Here is a 24,169-nt window from a genome sequence, read left to right on the forward strand (position 1 = left end):
CCCCCCCCCGGAGGGGAGCTAAAGATGAAAGTATATGTAAAGGGTTATTTAAATATCTTGTTCAGGTAAGTCCATGCCTCCCTAATTATTCATGCAATTAGTGTCCTAAAATATCCACCATCTAACTATCTTTAAACATTTAAATATATTTGAGACTGTTTATTCAGCAGTTCTAACAATGTAACTTCTGAGTTTTATGTATAACTATCTTCTGTTGCAGTGCTAGAAGGTCAAACTAAATATGTGTCAGCTTCAACTCAGGCTTCAAGCAGCTGAGCTGCAAAGGAACAAACTATTGCTAAAAATTTGAACTTTATAAGGAGTATGAGCATGGACGCTGTTGTAGTTACATACCTATTTAGGTCTTAGAAAATCGGGGTTCCTTTTCTTACTAGGTTGTGAACTTCAAGGGCTACTTTGAGCAATCCATGAAATGAGTACAGTACCTGTGTTTTCAGACGTTTGACTGGTGGAGCTATCTGACTGGAAGTTACTTGTAAGACAAGTACCTTAAAATTGTTAACATTTACAGTTCTGTAGTTGCATAGAGGTACCAAATGTCTCACTTCATCATGGACAATAACAACCCCAAAATGCTGGAAACAAGCAGTTTGCTCACAAGGAAGATGCTGCTTGCTGGTTTGGAGTTGTTTCACAAGCACAACATACTTCTGTTTTGTTTTTGTAAGGCTTTCATGGATTTCATTAGTGTTTCTGGCTGTGACTCCCAATAAAATTTGCAGATCAAAGAGGAAAAACCATATATCTCAAAATTAAAAAACAAACAAACAAAACCGGTACTGAAGTATCTTGCACTTAATTTCATTTTTTTTTCTTTACAGATTGATTAAAGAAAATAAAAAACATCAGGAACTGATTTTGGAAATTTGCTCAGAAAAGGACAACTTAAAAGATGAATTGAAAAAACGAACAGAAACAGAAAAGCAGCACCTCAACATTATTAAACAGGTACAGATAAAACAGAAGTGCTGGTTAGTATCTCACCTGTATACAATGTCACTATTGCCACTGTTTAATAAGATGTCCTTGGTAGCATAGAGGAGAAGGAAGGAATGCCCGTGCTTATTATCCTAAGCTTTTTAAGAGGATAAATCTGCTCTTCCATTGCAAGAAATATTATTCATTGGCTAAAAGTGTTTAGTGTCTTTGGATAAACTGACTTTCTAGATTAAGATCACTTAAGTGTTCTGTGTCTGGAAGTCTCTTTTAAAGTCAAGAGAGTTAGTGTTTTGTGGGTTGCCATGGTGGGTAGGTTATGTGTACCTTGGCTTCCTGCTGGAGACGGTGTATGTTGAAGGCCTGTTAGACCTTTTTACAAAAAACGACAAGTTCATAAATCATCCTATCGTCCTGATAGGATGATTTATATCTTGTATGTAGACATAAAGGAGATCTTATGCAAGTGTTTTATCAAGCCCAATTTCTTCTTAATTTGTCGTCTTTATCTTCTGTTGTTAACTACTGCATCTGCTAATAGAAGTGGATGGGTGTGTAGTTACAGTTGTAGACGTTAAACGTATGTGGAACATGTATAAAGAGCAGAGCATGTTAACTGTGGTCTTGCACATTATTTTGGTATTATGAGTTACTGTATACAGGCATTTCCCCAGTGAATTGTTAGAACCATGACAGGCAAAAGGGGAACACAGAGTATGCGTTGGTGTAGGCTGGTTTTAGTGTGGGAAGAAAAGGTATCACATCAGGTGTCATTGCTTGTCAGTTACAAAGTTACCTGCTAATGTTCCTACAGTTGGTTGGCCTGGCTGTATAAACTGATTACAGCTTAGAAATCTGGCAAGAGATAGCATTTAAATTACTAATTTCTGTTTGTCAAAGTACTGGTAATACTACCCTAGTTGTCAGGTTTCTCTGTTAATGTCTGCATCACACAGAAATCTGTTCGCAAAGCAGTGTGTCAGGCTTGTGGTGTTCCAGAGGAATGTATTGATGTAGGTAGAAACTTTGGTTAATTTCAAAGAATCTTTGAAAATCCATGATGTGATTGAAAATGGAATTTAAAAGTCTTATTTTTAAGCTACAAATGGAATTGCATATGCCTGAATAAATCAGTATGAGCAGCTTACTCATTCTCTCTTGTCTGTATTTCCATGATAGCACTGTATGATTTCATGAAGCTATATTATGCAGCGATTGCTTTATCCCATTCTGGAAAAAAAAATATTTGAGGGGGTTTCTTCTGTTTTCTGGTCAGATAAGAACGATCTGTGATATTGCATGCTTGCAGGTGATTTCAGAAAATACTGGTTTGGAGTGTAATGCTTTTGTATTGTAGTTGGATAGCACCTGGAGTTGTAAGAAAGATACATTGCAGTGAAACACTTGAGGTTTTTTTGTTTGTGATGTGAGTGTTTTAATGTTATGATTTCTAAATTAGTGTTTTCTGGTAGCTTTCAAGTCAATGAAGGCTTGGCTGGGGTCACAACTGCAAGCAAACTGCACATGCATGCTTGTATGTGTAAAACTTATTTTGTATGGGCAATGATTCTTTTGCAAAGCTGAAGAGGGTGTGATCAGTTCATTGTGTGGTAACAGAAGCATTTTAGGTTGTTTTTGCCTTTTACGTAGCGGTTTGGAATTGCACAAAAATTTTAAGATACTGACCCTGATTTTGAGATAGTGACCCTGCACATTTTTACACACCACCCACCCCCCCAAAACAAAACCAAACTAACCTTGGTGAATTTGCTTTCCCCTGGCACAAGAGGATAGTCATTAAGGCACAATTTGAACAACCTTTGGGCAGCATTACAGCTTACATAGCCACCACTTGCTTTTGCGCTAGTGCTGCTGCTTTCTCTACTGAATCTGCATGACTGTGCAGTTAACATGCTCTGGGAAATGTTCCAGTTGAACATTGGTAATTATTCTTCAGCTGGATCAGGTCTCTGACTTGGTTCACCAGGCAGCTAAAAAAAGTGCCAGCACAATGACTAAGTGCCTCTTTATTTGCTGAGTTATTTTTCAAGGAATTAATTCCCAGTCCAGTTCAGTATGGATGCATAACTGCTTTGCTGGCACGGTGGAGAATATGGCACAGCGATAGCAACCAAAGGGTGGAAGGTGAAGCAACTTCAGAGAGCAGCCAGCTCTGCTCTGGCATCTCAGCATTTGCTGTCAATCTAATTTTTTGTGTAGTAAATTACTATGCCTTGTGTTTTACTTGATTTGATGCATCTTCAGTCTCACTGAAGATGAGAATTGACATCTTTCATGCTTGTACTGCAATGCAAAGCTAGGTGTTGATACGGATAGTTGCAGCTTGACAAGTGTAAAATACAGGTAAATATCTGTTGAAGCATCTAATTTTGTGTGAAGTGTTCCTGCCTGTACAAAACATGATCAAAGTCTTATTTTCCCTATAATTATAACATAATGTTGTCTTTTAGCTGGAAGCAAGAACAGAAGAGCTTAATAAAGAAGTGAAAGCTAGTAAAGACAAACTTTTAACTCAAGATGCAGCAGCAAAAAATGCTATTCAGCAGTTGCATAGAGAGATGGCCTTTCGAATGGAACAGGTAATAATGGAAAACCTTTAATTATTGAACACCTTGTGAGGAAACTTGGTTCTTGTAGGAAACATGCAGCCTAGATTGTTAGATCACTAGATCTAAAAAAATTTTCCAAAACTGGAACTACTAGCGTGCAGTTATACATGCATTTTTGATAACTGGCATCAGTGAATTTCTAAATAGCTGTTAACATTCTAGAGTGCCTGATAAATCTCTTTAATGTGTATGTTTGTATTTATGGAATTCAGCCCTCAAGGAAATCTCATTTTCCTTGCCTGTAAGCTGATACTGGTTCAAAAGGAGGTAAAAGCTGACAGTGGCTTTTTTCAGACAGGCTATCACAAAATTGGTATTTTTCTCAACTCCAGCACAAAGTTCTTATTTTGTCTCATGTATTAGTGAGAGCTGAGATTTTTTTTTTTCCTTCTTAATATCATATGTTGCCGAGTATTTTCTCTATTGTATGAGCTCTAAAGCTCAGTGCCTGATTCTTTTTTTTATTTGAAGCAGAATTTATTTGGAAAGGGGGGGGAAAATGTTTAAAAATAAGCCATCTGAAAAATAAGCCACTGGATAATGATTGTGCAGTTGGCACGTGGATGAGGGAAGAAAGAGGACTGGTACTGGGTGTTTGCAAAATTGTTTTGTTACTACAACTTCCTTCTGAAACAACAGATTATATTCCAAATTACTAATGTATTGATAACTCATTTGAGATGTTTAGCTGTGAAGCTGCAGCTGCTTAGATGAGTATTTACTGTTAGAAGTATGAGTAATTCCAGTACTTAAGTGGGATCTAATGTTAGTCTTTGCAAAATTGGAGCTTCTGGGTCCTACTTTGTTATGCTACTATACTGCAATAGTGAAAATATCCAGTAGTGTCTTATAAAAGCTAATTAAGAAATACAAGGTTGATTCATTCTATTTTAATATTTTTTCAAGGCAAACAAGAAATGTGAAGAAGCACGCCATGAAAAGGAAACAATGGTGATGAAATACGTCCGAGGGGAGAAGGAGTCACTTGACCTCCGAAAGGAAAAGGAGATACTTGAGAGAAGAGTGAGAGATGCAAACAAAGAAATTGAAAAGCATACTAATAAAATCAAACAACTTTCTCAGGAAAAAGGAAGATTGCACCAGCTCTATGAATCTAAGGTGCTCTAAGTATTGCTGTATGACTTGAGTGAATGATTAAAAGTACTATCAGAACAACCTTATCACTTGTTTGCTATTGTACTTGGTGAAAGAAACCTGTTTTCATTTGGTTTTCTTTATAGCTGTGAAAACCCCTTTTCTCCAAGGGAAGGGGAGGAAGTTACTGAGTTCTCATTGTCATCTGTTTGAAGTTCCTTTTAATATTTCCCTGAATATTAGTTTGTGAAACACTAAGGTTTTTTTTTGACAAAATTGAAAAGACTGTTTGTTGCAGATGCCTGGATTTTGAGGGAATGTCTAGCTTGTTTGGATTCTTTTTTTAGAAGGCTGTAATGGCATTAAATTATTGCAGTCTCTTTTGCTATTTTTCTGTGGTTTCACTCTCTATTTTCTCTTTTGTACTACTAAAAATTGGTAATAAAGCAGTAGGATTTTTCAGGCCCAATTCCAAAAATCTGCCATTTTTTAGAAACCAGTAAGAGATTCCCACCAGCCTCTTAAAATTATCCAGGTCTTTCTGTATTGTGCTTCACAATTGAATTTCACATGAAAGATCCAAAAATTGACAAATTAATGGGGTTCAGACTTTGATTTGGGCCTCTTCTGAGCAATTGTACTATGCACAAAACGATCAGAAAAATACATCTTAAAAGTCCTAAAAATTACACTTCTGAAACAAAAAATCACCTCAGTGTCCTCTTCCACGTGAACAGGAAGTGGGAGCATGACTTCAGGTTTCCTAAACAAAACTTAACATACTATCTATCTTCATAACTCCTGAGGATTACACTAGAGCCTTACGGGAATTGTACTGCCCTCATATAGTGCTGCTTTAAATTTTTTTGGTAAGATGAACCTATTACTTCAGAAACACAGTTTGGAAATTTGGCTTAATGCAGTGGTTTGTGGATAGCGGTATAGAAGGTTATGCCAGCAATGTGCTTCTGTTAACATCCTTTCTTCACGCTGACTTACAGGTTAGTGATTTGACTTGCATACATTTTGCTGTCAGTGCCCACGCTAGTCTGCACCTCTACAGTTAGTAATACCATTCCATTGGTGTCACAATTTTTGTCTGTAGCTGTGTATAATATATGACCTTACCGCTTTGAACCTGTTTCCTCATCCTTTTGCCAAAAAAGAACAAAGAGGACTGTGCAGCTCACCCAGGAGATAATTATTTTAGATCAGAACTCTAGACTGTACTTTGCCTTTTAACAGATATGTAACATTAATGTATATTAACAGTAATGCAGCCTTACCTTGCTATTCAAACCAGAACGCTGATGATTTTTTTTTTTCACCACTGGGTTATGGGCTAAAGCATTATTGAGCACTCTCAAGTCTGTGTATGCTTTTGCAAAATCCAGAAAGTAAGAAAAAAAAACCCAAACAAACCTACATTTGACACTTGAGCAGGAGTCTTGTAGAAGCACTGGATGATTTAAATCTATAAAATAAAATCTATGAAATCTTCTTAGGATGGTGAAGCCACTCGACTCAACAGAGAAATAGAAAAATTGAAAGAAGAAGTCAATTCTCATGTTATCAAAGTAAAATGGGCTCAGAACAAATTGAAAACAGAAATGGATTCACACAAGGTTAGTGAAGTGGTACGGGTACTGTGACATGAAAATACAGTCAGAGGAATGTAGTTGCTATACTGTTTACTTTTTATATAGTACTAAAATCTGTTTCTAAAGTGTTTTTTGTTTAATTTGAATACCTGCAGCAAAAGTCAGAATAATGCTCTTAAAGATATTGATATAGAAATGTTGAAAGGATGTGAGGGGAAGGTGTATCGGGGGGATTCTGTTTAATCTGGTGATCAACTTCTAATTTGTTTTTTTTTGTATGAATTAACTGTCATCTTAGTTTAGTTTTTATGTGATAGAGTTAAATCTACCATCTGAAAATGTGCATGGCACATAACCAAGAGGTCCTTTTGTTGTGCTTTCAGTGTTGGAACAAACAATTGCATAAAGTAATAGTTGAAGGAAGGAAAAATAATGCTGGATGTATTTTTGTTGTTGTTGTTAATTCTTTCCAGACTGAAATAGGAAACTTTCATTATGAGAAATGCTTTTCCCACGTTAAGTTAGATAAATAGGTTTAACCCATTTATTACTGTTTTTGTAGGAAACCAAAGAACGCCTCAAAGATGCAACGACAAAATTGACTGAAGCAAAAGAAGAAGCAGACCAGATAAGGAAAAACTGTCAAGAAATGATAAAAACCTATCAAGTAGGCACATTTTCTCAGGAGGTGAAATTAGCGTTTAGCATCTGGGTCTTCTTTTTTTGTCTCTTTCTATCTTAAGCTGTAGCAGGGAAGAATTATCCTGTGCGAGCTACAAAGCTGAGATGACTAGTCACTGATTTCTTTACTTGGAAAGCTGTTGAATAAAAGGGAAAATGTTTGTCTTGATTGGCATGCAGTGTGGGGGTCTTTCTTGGCATGTTCAGAATTACTAGATATGTACCTACAGAAAAGAGACGTAGTGATGTGAAAAGCTGTCTGTATGCTCATAAAACCAGAAAGGGGAACATAAAACTCTAAAACTGTACTTGCCTATCTTCAATCCTTTTAGGAGTCAGAAGAAATCAAATCAAATGAATTGGATGCAAAACTCCGAGTAACTAAAGGAGAACTAGAGAAACAAATTCAGGAGAAGTCAGATCACCTGGAGGTAAATATATGGTGTGTGGAGACAACACAGTTGGCAACTTAGTACTTAAGAATGCCATGAGTTTTTAATTTTGAGAATCTTATTTTAAGCTGCTTACAGTTTTTGCCAAACATTTTTCATTTTGGCCTAATACTACAGCCCAGGTGTCTGCGTCCAGCCCTGCTTTTTGGAGGATGTTTTTAGCTATTACCTCGGATGCACTTTTTAAAATCAAAGTTACGGGAAAAGGATGATATAATGAGGATGAAATAACTGCTCTTTCATTTATAAACATGAGTGTTGCTCTGATTTAGAGCACAAATTCAGATGATAAGCAGGCCTTTCTCTGACCAGCATTTTGCCAAGCTATTTGGCAAGGAGAGACAGGGAACAGCCTCTGTTCTGTGTAGCCGTTTGCTAGCCCAAAAGCTAAATTCTTTAATGATTTAGTACCTGCTCACAGCTCATATGTGCATATGCCATCTTCAGTTTGCCTAGAACTTTCCCCAGGGGCTGTTGTGGGTTAGATTTGTACACCTAAAACCAGAGTGTGTAATCTCACTTTTGTTCTCGGTTCTTCTGAGAATAAAGAAGCTTTTAGGCTTTGCTTTGCTTTTTGAATAAGTAAAACAAACCTTTAAGGGTACGTGTTCTGCCTTAAGCCGTCTCAGCTGTTGTGGTGGCCTGCATTGGCCTAGATTTTTTTTTGACATCCCAGGAGATGCCACTGTCTGTGTAGATTTCTCAAGGAGCTTCTCACTTTTTAAAAAGGTGCATCATGCAAAAATAAAAGAACTGGAAGACTTGAAGAGAACATTTAAAGAAGGCATGGATGAGCTTCGAACACTGAGAACAAAGGTAATGTGTGCTGTGTTGGATTGCAGTGGAGCTAAAGGTATAGTGTTGGGGTTTGGAACAAGACTATATTCAATCTGTTAATTGTATTTTTACTTCTTTTGGAATAAACAGTGTGATTACAGACCGGCTGGTGTGAGACTAGAAGGGATATGTAACTGTGACTCTGGGTAGCCTTTCTTAGGGAGTATCAGTTGATCCATAATACAACAATGTTTTGTTTCATGGTATGCACCTCATTTGACTGAAAAGTTGTGAGAAACATTTTAGTAAACATCTTGTAAATTTAGTAACTTTGGAAAATGAAAAATACTTGTAAACTTTTCCTACCTGTGAAGCTACTTTTGTAGAGGTCATACATATGACCTCTGGTAAGGGGTATGTACTATCCATAACTTCTGAACAGTCTATAGATTACTGTGCCGGTCCCTCTACCCAGAGCAGGGTTTTAGCTTGAGAGGATCTTAGAAAAGGGGAGGAAGACATAGTAAAGGGTTGGCTTTGTAACTGGGGAAAAATGATCTCTTTGGATCCTGGTCCATTAGACTGATAAGTTTCAGTCTTTGGACAAAACTAATGTTAATCACACTTGTTTAATTTGACTTTTTTTGCTTTTTTTGTCTGTTTATTTTGCTGACTGTATTTGATCTGAAATATTTGTTTCATCTGGGATATTGTTCTAAGCTACTTGGAATCACCAAAAAAAACCACAGGAGCTTTGTACAACAATCTAGACATTTGATCAGAATAATTCAGCTCTGAAGTTTGGGAGAATAAATAGTTTCTGTTTTTTTTTCTATTTAGGTAAAGTGTCTAGAGGATGAGCGTTTAAGAACGGAAGATGAGTTATCCAAGTATAAAGAAATCATTAATAGACAGAAAACTGAAATTCAGAATTTGCTGGACAGAGTCAAAACTGTAGATCGCCTGCAGGATCAACATCAGAGGTACAGCTGTGCACTTTGAGGAATGATTTAAATGTTTATCGGGGATGTGGAAAGGGGTTTTTGTTTTTTAATTGAAATTATTGATGCTTTGAAATGTATTGTAATTTGAAGAATCCCTGTCCTGATTTAAGTGTTTTTCTGATCTAAATCAATCTTGCTAGTACTGGAGACAACCCTTGTGGCCTCTTACAAGATGAGGGGATTGAGGCTGATAAGTTATATTCTTACATCTTTCATTATTAGAATAAGAAGTGCTTGCTTTCTGGCTACTCTGTAGGAAGTTATGTCTTCTAGGTGTCTGCCCAGTGCTCGTTTTATTGAAAGACTGGGGAAAAGCAACTGAACTGGAAAGATAGATTGCTTCAAAATTGAGATGGATGAATGAAAGTATTCAACAAAAACAGTTTTATATATTTGGCAGATGCTTTATTCAGATAGTAGGAAGCACTTGTGTTTCTGATGGACTGGAATTCATTCTGCTGTGTCAAAGTTTGCTCATTTAAGAATGTGAGGGAAATGATCTCAGGGAAGAGTTGGGTTCATGGACACTTCAGGAGTGTCTGCGCATAGTCATATTTCTATATGGTACACATGGACTAGAATATCGAAATGCTATCCACTTCACTGATTCTAATGGAGTTGCATAAATGGAGATGGACAAGCGTCAGCTAAGCAGAACGACCCATGTGTCCCTCCTGTGCTTTTAAACAGTTCTTATTTATCATTGAAAAATATTTCCGTGATTAAATGCCTTCTTCAGGGTTTAGAGAATGAAGCATTTTCCACTTGCTGTGTGCTGGTCAGCTGTATTGGCACTGTCTCATCAGCCTTTCTAGGGAAACTGCAATCTCTTAGAGATGACTGAAACTTACACTTCAATCAATAACAGTTATTTTTCACTTGGGATGTTGGCAAATGAATTAAAATAGCTGTGATCAGTGTGAAACTACAAATGTGTCTTTCCAGTTATCTTTTCCTCTCGGTAATTGAGACATGCTTAAATATCTGTCTCTTATTCCTGTTCAATTTGGATCAATTTTTTTTAAGTATCCTTCCCATACAACACTTAACTATCCCTACATCAAGTTTCATATTGTTTTTTACTTCTCCGATGTTAATGTTTTTCCAGTATTCCTGAGAATGTTTGATAAAGTTGTGGAATCTTGACCAGAGATTTAAAATTTAGACCAGTAAATTCCTGTTATCATCTATGAAAGAGAAATCCTGGAATCTTGACCTCTGTTTTTCCTATTGTGTAGAATAAATGAACTTACTGCCTTTCATTTTTCTTGGAAGCAAATGGAAGGAATTTTATCTTAATTCACCAAAATCTTAGTCTGTTTTCTTGATGAGAGAAGAATAGAGGAGGCAGGTTTCTTTAGCCTAGGAAAGAGAAGACAGAAGAGAGACATCCTTAAATGTGTAAAAGGCTATTATAAAGGAAATGTTTGGCTATCCTTGTTCACTGGAGGAAGGATAAAAATGGAGTTTTGCAGGAAAGATGACTTTAAGTTGAATGCTGGGAAGAACTTTATGGCTGAGCTGGATACCGATTACCTCCAGTGTTGCCTGGTCTCCTTCATTGGAGACCTTTAAGGGTAGCTAGAGATCTCTTTTAGGATGGTCTAAGCATTTAATTTTGGCTGGTTCAACCCTGACTCTTAACTAGAGATTTCTCCTGTCATAATGAAACAACATATTTGGAAATGTAAAATAGAAGCATAGCCTTCTGGCATAGGTTTTTAAATGGGAGCTATAGGTGACATATTTTGCAGCATAAATGGTTGAAAAAAATCTGTGCTGTAGTTGTTCAGTCTTACATCTTCTGAAAGGTAGAATTAGCCTAAAAAAGACTGTAAAGGCGGGACGCAATACATTTGATATTATCCTTTGGTACTGCAATGCTAGCTAACTTCTGTTGTCATTAACCACATGAACTCCTCATTTTGGTAGCTGGTAGCATGTAATTTATAGTAATGATGTGCTAGTAGAATTCAGTTACTTAGTTTTACAAAATTATAGTTCTTTTTCAGAATGATTAATGATTTGGATTGTCTGAGCCTCACCTCTGCTTGAAGAAACATGTTGATATGGGGTTGTTAGTTGAAAGTGAATTGAGCCTCCTGGTAATTACATTGTCTGACAGGGAATTAAATGAGATGTGTGCCCTTGCTTTGTATAACTTTAATTTTATTTTTAAATTTGAATATACACACTCCCTGTGAGAAAGAGAGGTGAGGGTTTTTCTGTTGATGTTGGAAGGTAAGGTTTTAGAAAGTTGTAGAAAATCCTATGATTGAAGAAATGAAATCATGAAATAATATTGCAAGAGCAAATGAGAGGAGGACATTTTTAGTCTGTAAGTTTTTTAACAGCTGTGTAGTTTTGGAATTAATTTCAATCACTTTCTCTAAAATGTTGATCATAACTGAAGATATGGCCTTTCTTGCTCAAATGGTTTGCAAGTGATAGATCAAGTCTCCTAATGGGAGTGCTTCAGTAGAAACAAGAACTTGTTTTGTAGAGGATTGGGGGAGGGATAATGGAGTAAGACGGGTCCTTTGAATCGGGGCTGCACTGCTTGGATAAGGATGTTTCAGAAGTCACCGTACTGCTGTTCTGGAGAAGCTCAAAACTGGAGTATTTCCCCATCTCTTAAAGACAGGTCCCCTTACAGAATGACCACCTTTGTTGGGTGTGCAGACCTTCCTCTTATCTACAGGATCTGGTTTTGAGGGTTTTGTTTATACCCTATACTGAAGCTCATGAAGTTGAATATAGAGAGATGGTCTTCCTTGAGGAAGCAATGACTGCATGTCCTTCTGTGGGATACAGATATCTGTCACTTCAGCACTGCAACATGTCATGAAATGGAATTTGCAAACTCCTTTGGCATTTAAAACCACCCAGTGACTAACAGATGCTCCAGGGTCATTAATTTGTCCCTCTGCCTTGTTTGGTCTTGACCTGAATGCTTTTATTTCAATAAGGTTTCATATCTTTAAGCTCAGCTTATCCCTAATGAGATACAATTGTTTTGACAGAGATGAACAAGAAATCAGTGCTTTAAAGGAAGAAGTAGATGGTTTCAATTCTCTGATTGCTGATCTCCAGAAGGACATTGAAGGTAGTCGGAAAAGAGAATCTGAGCTATTGATATTCACTGAAAAATTAACCAGTAAGAATGCACAGCTTCAGTCTGAAAACAATTCCTTACAGAGCCAGTTGGATAAGCTTTCTTACAGCGAAAGAGAGCTGCAGAATCAACTGGAATGTGTTCAACAGACTAAAGATGATCTGGTGAGTACAACGTGCAGCTTGTTTTTTGCACTAGCAAGATGCCTGATACTGGTAAAGATGTCGCGCGTGAATTCCACCTTGTGTCTTTACTTACCTGACTGCAATTTCTTGCTCGGTTTGCCAGTTTGATAGAATAATAGCAGCGGGATATGAACACCTCATGTTTCTAAGGGGAAAGAAATCTTGAAGCACACTGCACTGGAATGAGGGGGTGTTACTGTATTGCTCTTTCTGTTTTTCTGGAAGTACGGAGTTGTTCTCTGTGCAACTGTCATTGAAGCAATCAAAAGGTTGTAATTTGTCTGTGAAATTTATTACTGTAAACTGTTTCTTTGGTCCTCTTTGTACTGTGAGATAAATGTAATTTTTAATAAACTTAGTGTGTCATGGGAGGTAATGTGACTGCGCTGTACAGCTCTGCATGGCTGTCTACTGTATCATGTAGATGTTTTGGAGATAGTTCAGGAGTCTTACTGCAGCGTTGCACTGTGCTGCATATTAATTTGCAGTGGTAGTGTTTAGCCTAAATAATAAATGTAAAATGTGAGTGATTCGCAGGTGGAAAATAAAGTGCAGAGTTAGGGCTGTTGAGCATACAGTATGGTTAGGCTGGATTTTTTTTGTGTGTAACTGAAAATAAAACTACAATTTCAGGCCACCAAGTTGCAGAAGGAGGAGGATCAGCGAAAGCTAGAGGTTGAGACACTACAGGCTCAGCTAGCTTCAGAGCAGAAAGAACTAACAGCGCTGAAGACCCACGTAGATGAACTGAAAGATGAACTGGCTACCCAGAAGCGCAAGCATGCAGCAAACCTGAAAGATCTCACAAAACAACTTCAGCTAGGTTGAAATTATTTTCAGATATAATGAGTCAGCCCCATCTGTAAGCCCCTTCACAGTATCTGCCAGAGACTAGGGTCCTAGCTGCGTATGCGTGCTGTTTGAGTGTAGCCCTTCAAGCTCTCCCTATCCCAAAAGACAGAGTGAGTGAGCAAGTTAGATCATGGGGAAACTGCAGTTACAGGAAACAGGCCTTAGTGTCAATTTTCAGTCTTAAATATAACTTTTGAAATAGGCTTAGTTACAAAATGAAAGATTTATTTCAAAAGAGCTTGGTCTTTGTTATCATGTATGTGACTACTGAAATGTCACTGTGGGTATATATGGATCCTGGTTTGTGTAGGAGTATATTCAAAAGTTGCTAGAAGTTTCCTAGTTGCTGACTGTATCGGGAATTGCTGGTGACAGTTATTTTTTTAGTATATTAAACAAAGCACTTCAGTTTTTAAAGGTGGATATGGAGAGACTGATGACTAATTTTGTCAACAAATAGAAATCATTAAATACCCCATAATGCATATGCTCTGAATGCAAATAGATTTGAATATAATCAAATCTGTTTGAAATGTATTTGAAAGAAGAGATCTTGTTGGCATTGTGCAAGACAAGTTCCATGTCTCTCTTTGTGTATATATGAACAGCTGTGCACTTTCCCTCTTGATCCCCTACTGAATGAGTGGTGCTTCTGGCACAAGTACTACACTCAGCTTCCAGTAGTGATACAGTTGTGAGATGCCATTCTGTCATTCAGTAGTTATTTACATGGCAGTCCCAATCAAAAGTAAAATCAAATTTAAGTCTTACTGTTCCCAGTTAATCCTATGTATGACATTACCCCCTTCAACTGGCAACTGCTGCAGGGTATAGGGATCTTGGTGGATGTTGCATCCAGGTGCTTCATGGTTGGGGGCAGGAAGAGGTGGGGAACTGCTTGGTTTTGGGGTTTTTTCCCCTAAGATTTTTAGTTGCTACCACTATCTTTCAGTTGTCAAGCCATGTTAAATTCGTGCAGGTCAGAGAGGATTAGAGTTTTTGTATGTTGTGTAACACTATGATTTTGGGGGTTTAATCTCCTGTTGGTAACCATAATTTTATTACACTTTTAGCACGGAGGAAATTGGATCAGATGGAAAATAGTAATTACGACAAAGAAGTCAGCAGCATGGGGAGCCGTTCCAGTTCATCAGGTAATATAGCACATAGCAGGGCTGCCAAAACAATCCTTCGATCTTAATAAGGTTGCCACGGCGTGCTGCTGTGAGCCTTGCTCTTTCTGTGGTTTGTGTATATGCAGTGTGTGGGCAGCCTCCCATCAAAACTGACAAAATAGCCCTTAAGCACCAAAATGCACTTGGCTGAATGCAGTTGTAGGTGCTTATTCTTAATACGAGATTAAAGTTTAATGTTTATAATGTTTATATATTTTCGTTCTTTTTAAATGCCTACCTCTTTTATTTTGTTGCTTTTATGTTTGGAGGAAGCTCAGAGGACTCCAGTTTATAGAGGACTCTCTTAAATGCTGCCAGAGGGAAAACAAAAATGAGCAGTGGCTTCCAACATTGTTTAATTGCACTATTGACAGTTGCAACTGTGTAAATGATAAATCAATTACACTGATGCCTCTAAACATGCTATTTGTGTAAAATTCATTACTTTCTATCTGGTTAGAAGTAATGCAGTTATCTTTAGCACTGAAAACATCTCCTCTTTTCTTCTTCAATATCTTTGGGTTTTAAGTTTGGTTAGTTCTGTCAGTGTCCTGTAATCTCACTGTATAAGAGAGATGAATACTTAGAGAGAAGAACAGAAAGAAAAGAAAATATTTCAAGCTCTAAGTGATCAGTGCTGCAGAGTGTTTATACATAGGGCTTTTGTCAGTCTGTACGCAGTTTTCATAGTGTTGTAATTTTACTGGATTCCAAAACAGATATGTTTAAAATCACTCAGTCTTGTACAAAGTAATATTAATGAATATGAAGGTACTTACGCAGGAATAAGCATTACTGAAGCAAGCACACTTATGTTAAAGGAGCTATGCCCATGCTAGGGGACTACACTGCTGTTTCAGCATGTGTCATTTAAATGGTATAAGGATTGTTTATATAAAAACCCACTAACATATAAGGGAAACTGACATTCTGAAGAAAATATCCTAAGCCACTGAAATGTAATGAATGCATGCACTGCACTAGTGGAGATGTTTTACCTGGTATAAAAGCAAAAAGAGCTTTTACAAATATGGATGTGTTGGCAGGGTCCCTTAATGCACGCAGCAGCAATGAGGATCGGTCACCTGAGAATACTGGATCTTCAGTAGCTGTGGATAGCTTCCCAGAGGTGGACAAGTCTGTCTTGGTTGAAAGAATACTAAGGCTACAGAAGGCACATGCTCGAAAAAATGAAAAGATGGAGTTTATGGAGGATCACATTAAACAACTGGTGGAGGAAATCAGAAAAAAAACAAAGTATGTTCTGAGTTCTGTTCATACAGTTTTTCAGTGTTGAGCTGGTACACTAGACAAGTATTCTGGGTTTTATGTAAGACAAATTGTCTAAATGAAAATACTTAAAACAATAAAAATACTGCAGTGACAGTAAATCTCAAAGGTACGATTAGTCTTGGGGTTTTTTTCTCCTTATCTTTCCCCAGCAGTTACAGTAATTGCTGAGTTGTTTACTACTAAAATTTTTCAGGAGGAATAGAATGGTGCAGGTGTTTTTTGGTAGCAAAATGGTCACCAGGTGGCTGATTTAAGGTGGACTGCTGCCACTGGTTAGCAGAAGAGTCCATTCTCTTCATGTGCTTAAAAGGGTGCTGATTGCAAGTGTTTGTTTTTGAAGGAGAATCTGCATGATTCCAGATGCTAGTCTGGCGTGCATATCAAACAAACAGTGTGTCTGAGCCAAAGGTGGATGGTATTTAACATGTGAGAGAAGATTCTGCTTACATGGGAATCTCATCTTACAGGGTGATGTCTGGAACTTCAGTTAGGAGGCGAAGAAATTGTAGCATATACCTTCCTCTGGAAAGTACAGTTGTCTGTTAAGTACAGTCCTTGCTTAACGAGCCTATACATTTATGCCCATCTGGTACCATTTCATAGAACATGATCACAGCCTGAGAAGACTCTTGAGCAGAGACTTTGTAATTTTTGTCTCATCTGTAAAAAGCTTAAGATTCCCTGTCTCGAGTCTTTCAGCAAGGAAAAGTGGAGAGGCATTTTTAAGTACCTTTTTTTGAGAAAGTAATATTGCTACTGGAGCAAAATACTTCTAAATATGTAAACCTTGCACACTGTAGTGACTCCGCTTACCAGCATGTCCTATAGTACTTGTGGTATCCCAGGTTTTCCTCTGACCTAGAAATCGCAGGAGTTGATTTTTACTGCCTTTTCAGTAATACAGTACTGCTTGAAAATAAAATTACTCTTATGTCAGGAATCTGAAGTTACTTCAATGTCTGACTTTTCACTGCCTTGTAATGCTGTAATGTTTTTTTTTAAATTTCCCTCCCCCAGAATTATTCAGAGTTACATTTTGCGGGAAGAAGCTGGAACACTATCATCAGAGGCCTCTGACTTCAACAAAGTACACTTGAGTAGACGAGGCGGGATTATGGCATCTCTGTATACATCTCATCCCGCAGATAGCGGTCTCACGTTGGAACTCTCCTTAGAGATAAACAGGAAGCTGCAGGCTGTGTTAGAAGATACACTACTGAAAAATATTACATTGAAAGTGAGTAGCTATGCCAGTTCTTCAGCACATTCTTGTGGTTCTGTGATACTGCCTTCAGAGAGATGCATGCTGTTAAAAGGAGGAGACTTTTCAGAAGTCGGCTCATTGTGAATTGGTGACGCTGGCAGCATTGGGTTAATCAGAGTTCTGTAACGTGATCCATGCTGAACCTCTGTTTTGGGACCCTCACTGTATGCTGTACTAACGGGCTGCTGCTTGAAATAAATTCTGGGCTGCGTGTGCATTCAGTGATGAAGGGCCTCTCCATGCTCTCCCCCAGTAACGTGGAGCCAGGGGCATGGGCTCTAAATGCCTGGCCCTGTGCCAGTAGCTGCTATTGAGCTATTGGGGCAGCATGTCTGCTGCAAGGGAAAGGTGGCGGGCTGGAAAACATTGTGCAGGCTGCTAGCCGGACTGCAGTGTTCTGCAGAAGTTGAAGATCTCTTCCTGTAATTATCATTCCCCTTGAACGCTATACTTTCTAGACAGCCTGTAGAATATTAGTAACCGCAAAAAAAGACTTGCTGAGAGCTTTGCATCCTTTATTGAAATGAGTTTGGATTTCCCCAACTCTCTCTAATCATTTGCACTTGTTCTGGATACTTGAAAGTATCGACCTGCTGACATAAACGGTAATTTTAATGTACTAGTGCATTTTGTGCTGATTGACTCATTTTTCCCTGTGTAACTTACCCTATCCTTTTTCCCCCCACAAAGGAAAACCTTCAAACTCTAGGAACAGAAATAGAACGGCTTATTAAACACAAGCATGAACTGGAACAGAGAATAAAGCAGACATAACTAAAACTTTTATGGAATAACCAACATGAAGATGCAAAAAAGGCAGGTGCTACAGACCACTGTTTTTTACATTTTTCCTGAAATTTGATTGCCTGCCAGCACAAGCATCTGGTATTTTGCATATACAGCCTTTAACCATACAGACTTACTCGCGTGAGAGATCTACAGGGTTTGGCATCAACGTGGTTCTGTCTACCCAATACCAGCCTGAGGTGTTGCTGAATTTTACTACACACTACATTTATCTAAAACTTTATTTGAAATGACATACAGATGCTTTGCAGTGCATACTATGTTTTGAGTGAGTTGCAGTGAGATTTTAATTTCTGCACTGTATAATTAATCAGTCTCTTAATGATGGAGCTTGAAAAAATAAAACCAATTATGTCTTAGTTGCTGTTGAACATATCCAGTGTTACTGAGCTTTAAGGGCTTTCAGATGTTATTTCCTTTCTTGCATATTATTTCTGATACTTAGGTTGATTAAGCATTTTTGACACACGCATGGAAAAATGCTTTGTCACAAAATCTTGTTTTTTACGTGGTGGCCATGATATTGCGTATTTTCTGCTTTAGATAACATTCAACTGGTCAGTTTCTTTATTTGAAAGAAGTGAAACAACAGTAAAACTAAGGGATTAAGAAGCTTTCTGATTCAGTTGTTGAGTATGTAGAATTGAAACAAATGTCAATTCAACAAATACTGTAAACCCTTGATCTTTAGACATATGGATCTAAAGAAGTCTGATACCAGATAATTGGTTAATAAAGTTCGCTGGCCTTCTGCATAACTAACAGCTTTTAAAAAGTAGGAGTTTTAACTGCCCGTTGTTACGTATGTACAGGTAGACATCATGATTGCATCTGTTTTCAGATGATCAGAAAATCTGTTTTCAAAAACAAATGGAAGCTAAGTTTTCTCATTAACTGTGGCTAGACCAGCCAGTGAAAGTAATGGTAAGAAATGCAAAATATATCTAAATGGGGTTTTAATCTATTGGTTGGACTGTGAAAGCGGCACAGAAATCTGTGCAACTCCTTAATTTTACTTTCGTGAAGAATTAGTTGGTCAAAATGGCATGAACTGAAGAGCTGTTACTTAGTCCTTCAGTGGCTGAGATGGTGATGGAGGAAGAGTATCAAGGTGACAAGATTCTGGTTAGTCACAATGTCATATTCACATTTTACTTCCAGGATAAGTAACTTACAGGAATTGAAGTATGTCTATTCCAGCAGTAAATGCATAGATTTCTGTATTTATTGCCTTTTGACCAAAATGAATTGACCAGATCACAGTGTAAATATATACTTCGGGTTTTTATTAAATACTTGAACTTCCTATTATCATGAAAAAAAGATTCAATGTACATCTACAATAGCAATGCTTTAGCTATTTTAATCAGAAAGGATACTTGGGGTGGGGAGGGAGGGGATCTATCTTGCCGAAGGCACCATTTGCATCATACACAAAACAAGAGGCCTGAATCTGGCAGCACGCGGGGGGGGACAATTTATCAAAGCATCTAAGTGACTTAGGGGTGTGTGCTCCATTTTCAGGTGCCACTGAGTCACTTGAGCTTTGTAATGAACCAAATTGAGCAAAAGGGCCTGATTTGGTTTGAGTAGTTTGATGCAAGACAGTGAAACTTCCTTTTTACTTTAAAGATAGGCATCTCTGAAAGTCCTTGCGGGATCAGGACCTGATTTGTGGTCCAGAGAGCTTCAGGAGTCTTGGACGGCAGGTCCTTTCAGTGTCAAAGGATTAAGTATTTCTTTAGAAAGGGAGGGTGGAAACAAGTTATTTAAAACCTGACCAAGCATTGTAGACACTGTGAGCCTTTAATCCGGGTGGGTTTTTATACATCTATTTTTCTAATTCCTGAGAGCAATGGTTATCTGAAGTGTTAGGGAATTTGGACCAGTCCAGTCACGGGACTACCTCTGCTTTGCTGTTAAGTGATGTGAAGAGGAAAATACCTGGCTCTGCTGAAACAGATTTGTCACCAGCTTCCAAGAAGTGTGTTGTTTGTGACTGAACTAGAACTTCTGCTGAAAGAAAGTGTTTGGAACAATTTGCATGTCAAAACATAGCTTAGCTCTTGTATGTTTTGTGTTTTCATGTTTTAATGTACCAGATCTCTGGATATTTTCAGGCATTCAGCTGAATGGCTCCAGTATTTTAGATACCATGTTAACACTGTAATCATTTAATGTATGTTCTCCGGGTGTACAATGTGAATGAAGGAGAGGTGTGGTGCAGATGGAATAAGTGCAATGACATTGTGGAAATTCTTATTTCTTTTTGGCATGGTTGTTTCTCCTTTTAAGTTATTTGAGAAACCTAGTTAGCTGTCCTGCCCTGCTGGGAATCCCGCTCCCTCTCAGTAGCACTAGTAACTTTTCAGACTTTTTTCCTTGGTTATGGAGACACACAAAGCAGCCAAAATATCACATCGTTTATTGTGCACGGTATTTTCGTGGACCAAAGTCGTCTTCTACAGGTGTTATTTTAAACATACCTGGTAGAGACGGAAATTTCATTCTAGCTCGCACATTGGCAAATGACTCTCTATCCAGTAAGCCCAGAATGTGATGAATACATGACAGGGTCAGCCAGCAACTTTGCTTAATGATGTTGCTCATTCCCGAGAGGCAGTGGTGGACTAGCCATGAAAATGTTGCTGGCAAGCCACCTGCCTGTTGTTTCCATGGGGTAGATCGTCAGGAGTGTAGTATTGTTGGTGCATGTAACAAGAACACTTCTGTGAAAAGGTGTGTTTCTGTGGGGTGGTTCACGCAGGTGAGCAGCAGCTGGTGCAGAGTGGGTGCACAGCTTGCGTAGCAATCGCATTTCCCTTACCCTTGTTTTGGAAACTTTTTATGTTATGAACCTGAGATTGAAAACTGTCCTCAGATAAACTGAATTTTAGAGAGAAGCTGATAAACTAATTTTGAAGGCAGTCTGGAGCAGTTAGCTACATACCTAACATTTGAAATTAGACATGTCCATTAGACATGTAATTGCCACAGGCTGCTTTTGAAAATTCCAAGCTTGCAGCTAGTTGTGTCCTGCAGGCTTAAACATCTGTTTCTTAAATACTCAGTGTGCTCTTTTATTTCAAACATCACACATCTAGATGTTGTTAGAGGCCCCGCAGGAAAGCTGCCTATGCTTTTCCACCCTCTGTAAAATTCAGCACTGTCGTTGTCTAAAGCCAGACCCTCTGAACTGAAGAATACCATTTTATGCTATAGAAATCACTGGCTTTCTGCCACATAGATTTGTGCAATGTTTTTAATTTTAGTCTCCAGAAAACAGTGGAGATTGAATTATTCTCCCCCTCCCCCACCAATATGTTCTCATCATCTTCACTTGTTGCTGGCAGCACCTGCAGTATCTCCCTCCAGCTACTAAAACTGAAGTTACTCTCTTGAAATATTTTTCATTACAATATTTTGGTTCATAACAAAAAAAAAAAAACAGCCAACCAAACAAAACCAAATCAGATCTCTGGCTTCCACTGAATCGGGTGTAAAGCTGAGTGCCCACATGCTGCAGAGACCCGAATCTAGGAAGGGGGTTCAGAGAACAAGGCCTGTCCGAATGGGCCGTCACCCTTCCCGCTGTCAGTGGAAACAACTGTGATGGTCAATGTCAGCAGTAGGTGGCACTAGAAATCAAATTTACTGTGTCTCCACCATGACCTGAAAACTGTCGAAGGGCAGGTGGCTGTGTTGCAGAGGGAGCTGGGTGGTATTTAGACCTTTTCCAAGATGGATGGGGGTTTCCTTCCTGTTTTCGTGTTCTAACTGAAACTATGTTGAATCTTCCAATATATGTATGTATGTTGTCTGAATATACACAGAATGTCTATTGGTTTAATTTTGTAGATACCTGTTTCTGTATAAAGTTTTTGAAGATATCACTATACATTATGTATATATTGTACTTTGAAATGATAAACATACAACTGTGTGAAAGCCTGGTTTGGGTCTGTGGTTTGTACCATTGCTGATTTACTGCTGCCTAACTCTGGATTGCGCTGACCGCTCTCAGTGAAGGCCTGTGGTGGCGGCAGCAGGGTGCTCCGTGCCGGGTGAGCACTCATCTTTAGTGAGTGGGAGCCTCCCCTTCTCACAGTGCAGAAATGTGCTCATGATGCTTGTAAACAAGTACTCTGGGATAAAAGCAGCTTAACTGCCAGCAAACTGTTCTTGCCAGCATGGGTGCTGGGAGGGCACCATAAAAGCCCCTTCTTGTTTCCCCTCAAGTGGATGTAACTATATATAACTACATAATATGATCTGCGGTTGGAGGCATTGGTACTACCCACAGCTTGGCAGGGCGATGCTTGCTGCCAGCCTGTACTGTTCTATTGCACTATCTAAACAAGAGGTGGCAGTGCGTCTTTGCCGCATACCTCTGGTACTGTGAGTTGGTTTTAACAGCAAAGGCAGGGAAAAAAGGGCTGCACACCTTTCATACTGTACTTCATCTCTTGGAAATGGGTGAGACTTTTCCATCCAAAGGACAGGGGATAGGTGTGCTATAACTAAGTACTGCTGCGAGCTATTGCCAATCCCAGTAAGTGGCCTTCATGCTGGAGTCCTCTTTTCCCTTGTGTTATGTGAATTTGACAAACCTATAGTCCCAGTAGCAAGGGCTGGTTCCCTTGGCCACAGCTCTGCATTTGGGACACTATTTGCTGCTCTGGTTGGTTTATTCCCTTGCAGAGACCTAATGTAGTTTGGTTTTTAGCAATGATATTGTTTTAAAAAAAATAAAAAGTGGTGCTGTCAGATTGCTGGCTGTTCATTGTGGCTATGCTTATATTAAAAAATCTGGGAATCAGATTTGTATGGGCTGTCCTGCCCTTGCAACCTGATTGTAGGGAGACAGAAAAAAGACCATGAAGGGAATAATTTATGGGGTTTATTCCAGTATCTCCCAGAGTACCTTAAGTTAGAGAAGGAGGTGTCCTATTTTCTATTGAAATTTAATGTCAAACTACCACTAGCTTCCTGGGATCAGGGTGAGGGCTCCCAGTAAGTTTTCTGGTTACTGTTATCTGTATGACCCTTTGCTGGAATTGTTTTGCAGTTCACCCTTTTTCTTCCAGCCTTTTCCACTGATAGCAGATACAGCTCTTGCTGACAGATGGGACCAAAAATCAAGACTTACTTGTGCTCCGCAAGTACTTAGTGCTGCTGTTTGGAAACAACAGCTTGAAGCTAAACTTCCTCAAATACTAATCTTGGCTTTGGTGGTATTTGCAAGTAGCTGTTTGGTGACCAACTTCTCACCCCCATTTTACAGATAGGTCTGTATTTCAGGCTGACACAGCACAACTATATGTGTAGAGGAAGGGTTCTCACGGCACATTACTGTTAAGTCCTCAGTCGTGAAGCAAGCCAGTCTGATACTGGGGCTGTTGGGTAATAAATATATAACCCAAGGCTAACAGTTTACTTGTCTAGCTGACTGTGAAAGAGGAAATTGGCGCTGCTATTTTTCTTTCCCTCCCTGCTCTATTCTAAGGGCTTTTTTAATAGAGAGGTATGGTTGGGATTTTGTTGTTGCGGTTGTTTTTAGGCTATTTTGCATTAAACCACAGTGGACCTGTGCCAGATTTTGCAAGATTTTTGCGTGCATAAATGTAACTGTTGCGGTAGACGAGTGCTGCCGAACAAGTTGTTCTCATCTAACGTGTATAAATATGCCGATAGATGTGTTTGTTTGCTGTTCTGCTCTGGTGGATGCCCTGTAGTCAGGAAATCCTTCGGCCTTAAGGTTTTGCAGGGCTCTTTACCACATGCAGCCACCCACTGATCTCAGCGAGGCTGCTCTAATGCCTCAAGTGAAGCACCTCACTGACTAAAAGGCTGAATCCATTCTGGTCTGAATGTCTATGGGCTTCTTAAGAAGTTTCTATTTAAAAAATGATCCCACGTGTGTGGAATAAGGAAAAGCAGCAGATGAAAGCACAGAGAAGTCTGCAAGCTCTAACCAAAATGCCGGTGTTTTACACAAGGTAGGTGAGCACAGCTGTTCCTTCAGGGTGGCTGGCGAGTCCTTAAACGCTGCCCTGGGCCGTCCAACCCGCAGTTCTTCAGGAACCAGTGCTGCCTTTGGAGATGGCTTGAAGCAAGGTGCGAACGTAGGGCAATGTTCTTCAAGCTGTGGTGTGCAGCTTCTGCAGCCTGACAGAAGGGTTTGTGAGGCTGCACTGTGAAAGCAGCTGGTTAAAAATACTCTGAAAATGATAAGATCTGAAATTATTTTAACTCCAGTCAGCGCCTGGCACAGGGGAGAG

The 24,169-nt window shown here is 38.8% G+C and overlaps 1 protein-coding gene across 1 annotated transcript in view; it reads left to right on the forward strand.

Annotated features, from left to right (window-relative positions):
• CCDC186 (coiled-coil domain containing 186) overlaps positions 1–19,251 on the forward strand; it is a 21,572-nt gene extending 2,321 nt beyond the window's left edge. Inside the window, exons 2-15 of the mRNA XM_009325937.1 lie at positions 843–969; positions 3,429–3,557; positions 4,494–4,706; positions 6,188–6,307; positions 6,846–6,950; positions 7,297–7,395; positions 8,146–8,232; positions 9,034–9,176; positions 12,221–12,476; positions 13,131–13,320; positions 14,423–14,503; positions 15,571–15,781; positions 16,835–17,054; positions 17,772–19,251. Of these exons, the coding sequence (XP_009324212.1) occupies positions 843–969; positions 3,429–3,557; positions 4,494–4,706; positions 6,188–6,307; positions 6,846–6,950; positions 7,297–7,395; positions 8,146–8,232; positions 9,034–9,176; positions 12,221–12,476; positions 13,131–13,320; positions 14,423–14,503; positions 15,571–15,781; positions 16,835–17,054; positions 17,772–17,855 (2,065 nt within the window). The 3' untranslated portion in view covers positions 17,856–19,251. The remainder of the gene's footprint in view (positions 1–842; positions 970–3,428; positions 3,558–4,493; positions 4,707–6,187; positions 6,308–6,845; positions 6,951–7,296; positions 7,396–8,145; positions 8,233–9,033; positions 9,177–12,220; positions 12,477–13,130; positions 13,321–14,422; positions 14,504–15,570; positions 15,782–16,834; positions 17,055–17,771) is intronic.
• The last annotated feature ends 4,918 nt before the right edge of the window (positions 19,252–24,169 follow it).

This window comes from Pygoscelis adeliae, unplaced genomic scaffold (assembly GCF_000699105.1).
Source record: "Pygoscelis adeliae isolate BGI_AS28 unplaced genomic scaffold, ASM69910v1 Scaffold4, whole genome shotgun sequence".
NCBI lineage: Eukaryota > Metazoa > Chordata > Aves > Sphenisciformes > Spheniscidae > Pygoscelis > Pygoscelis adeliae.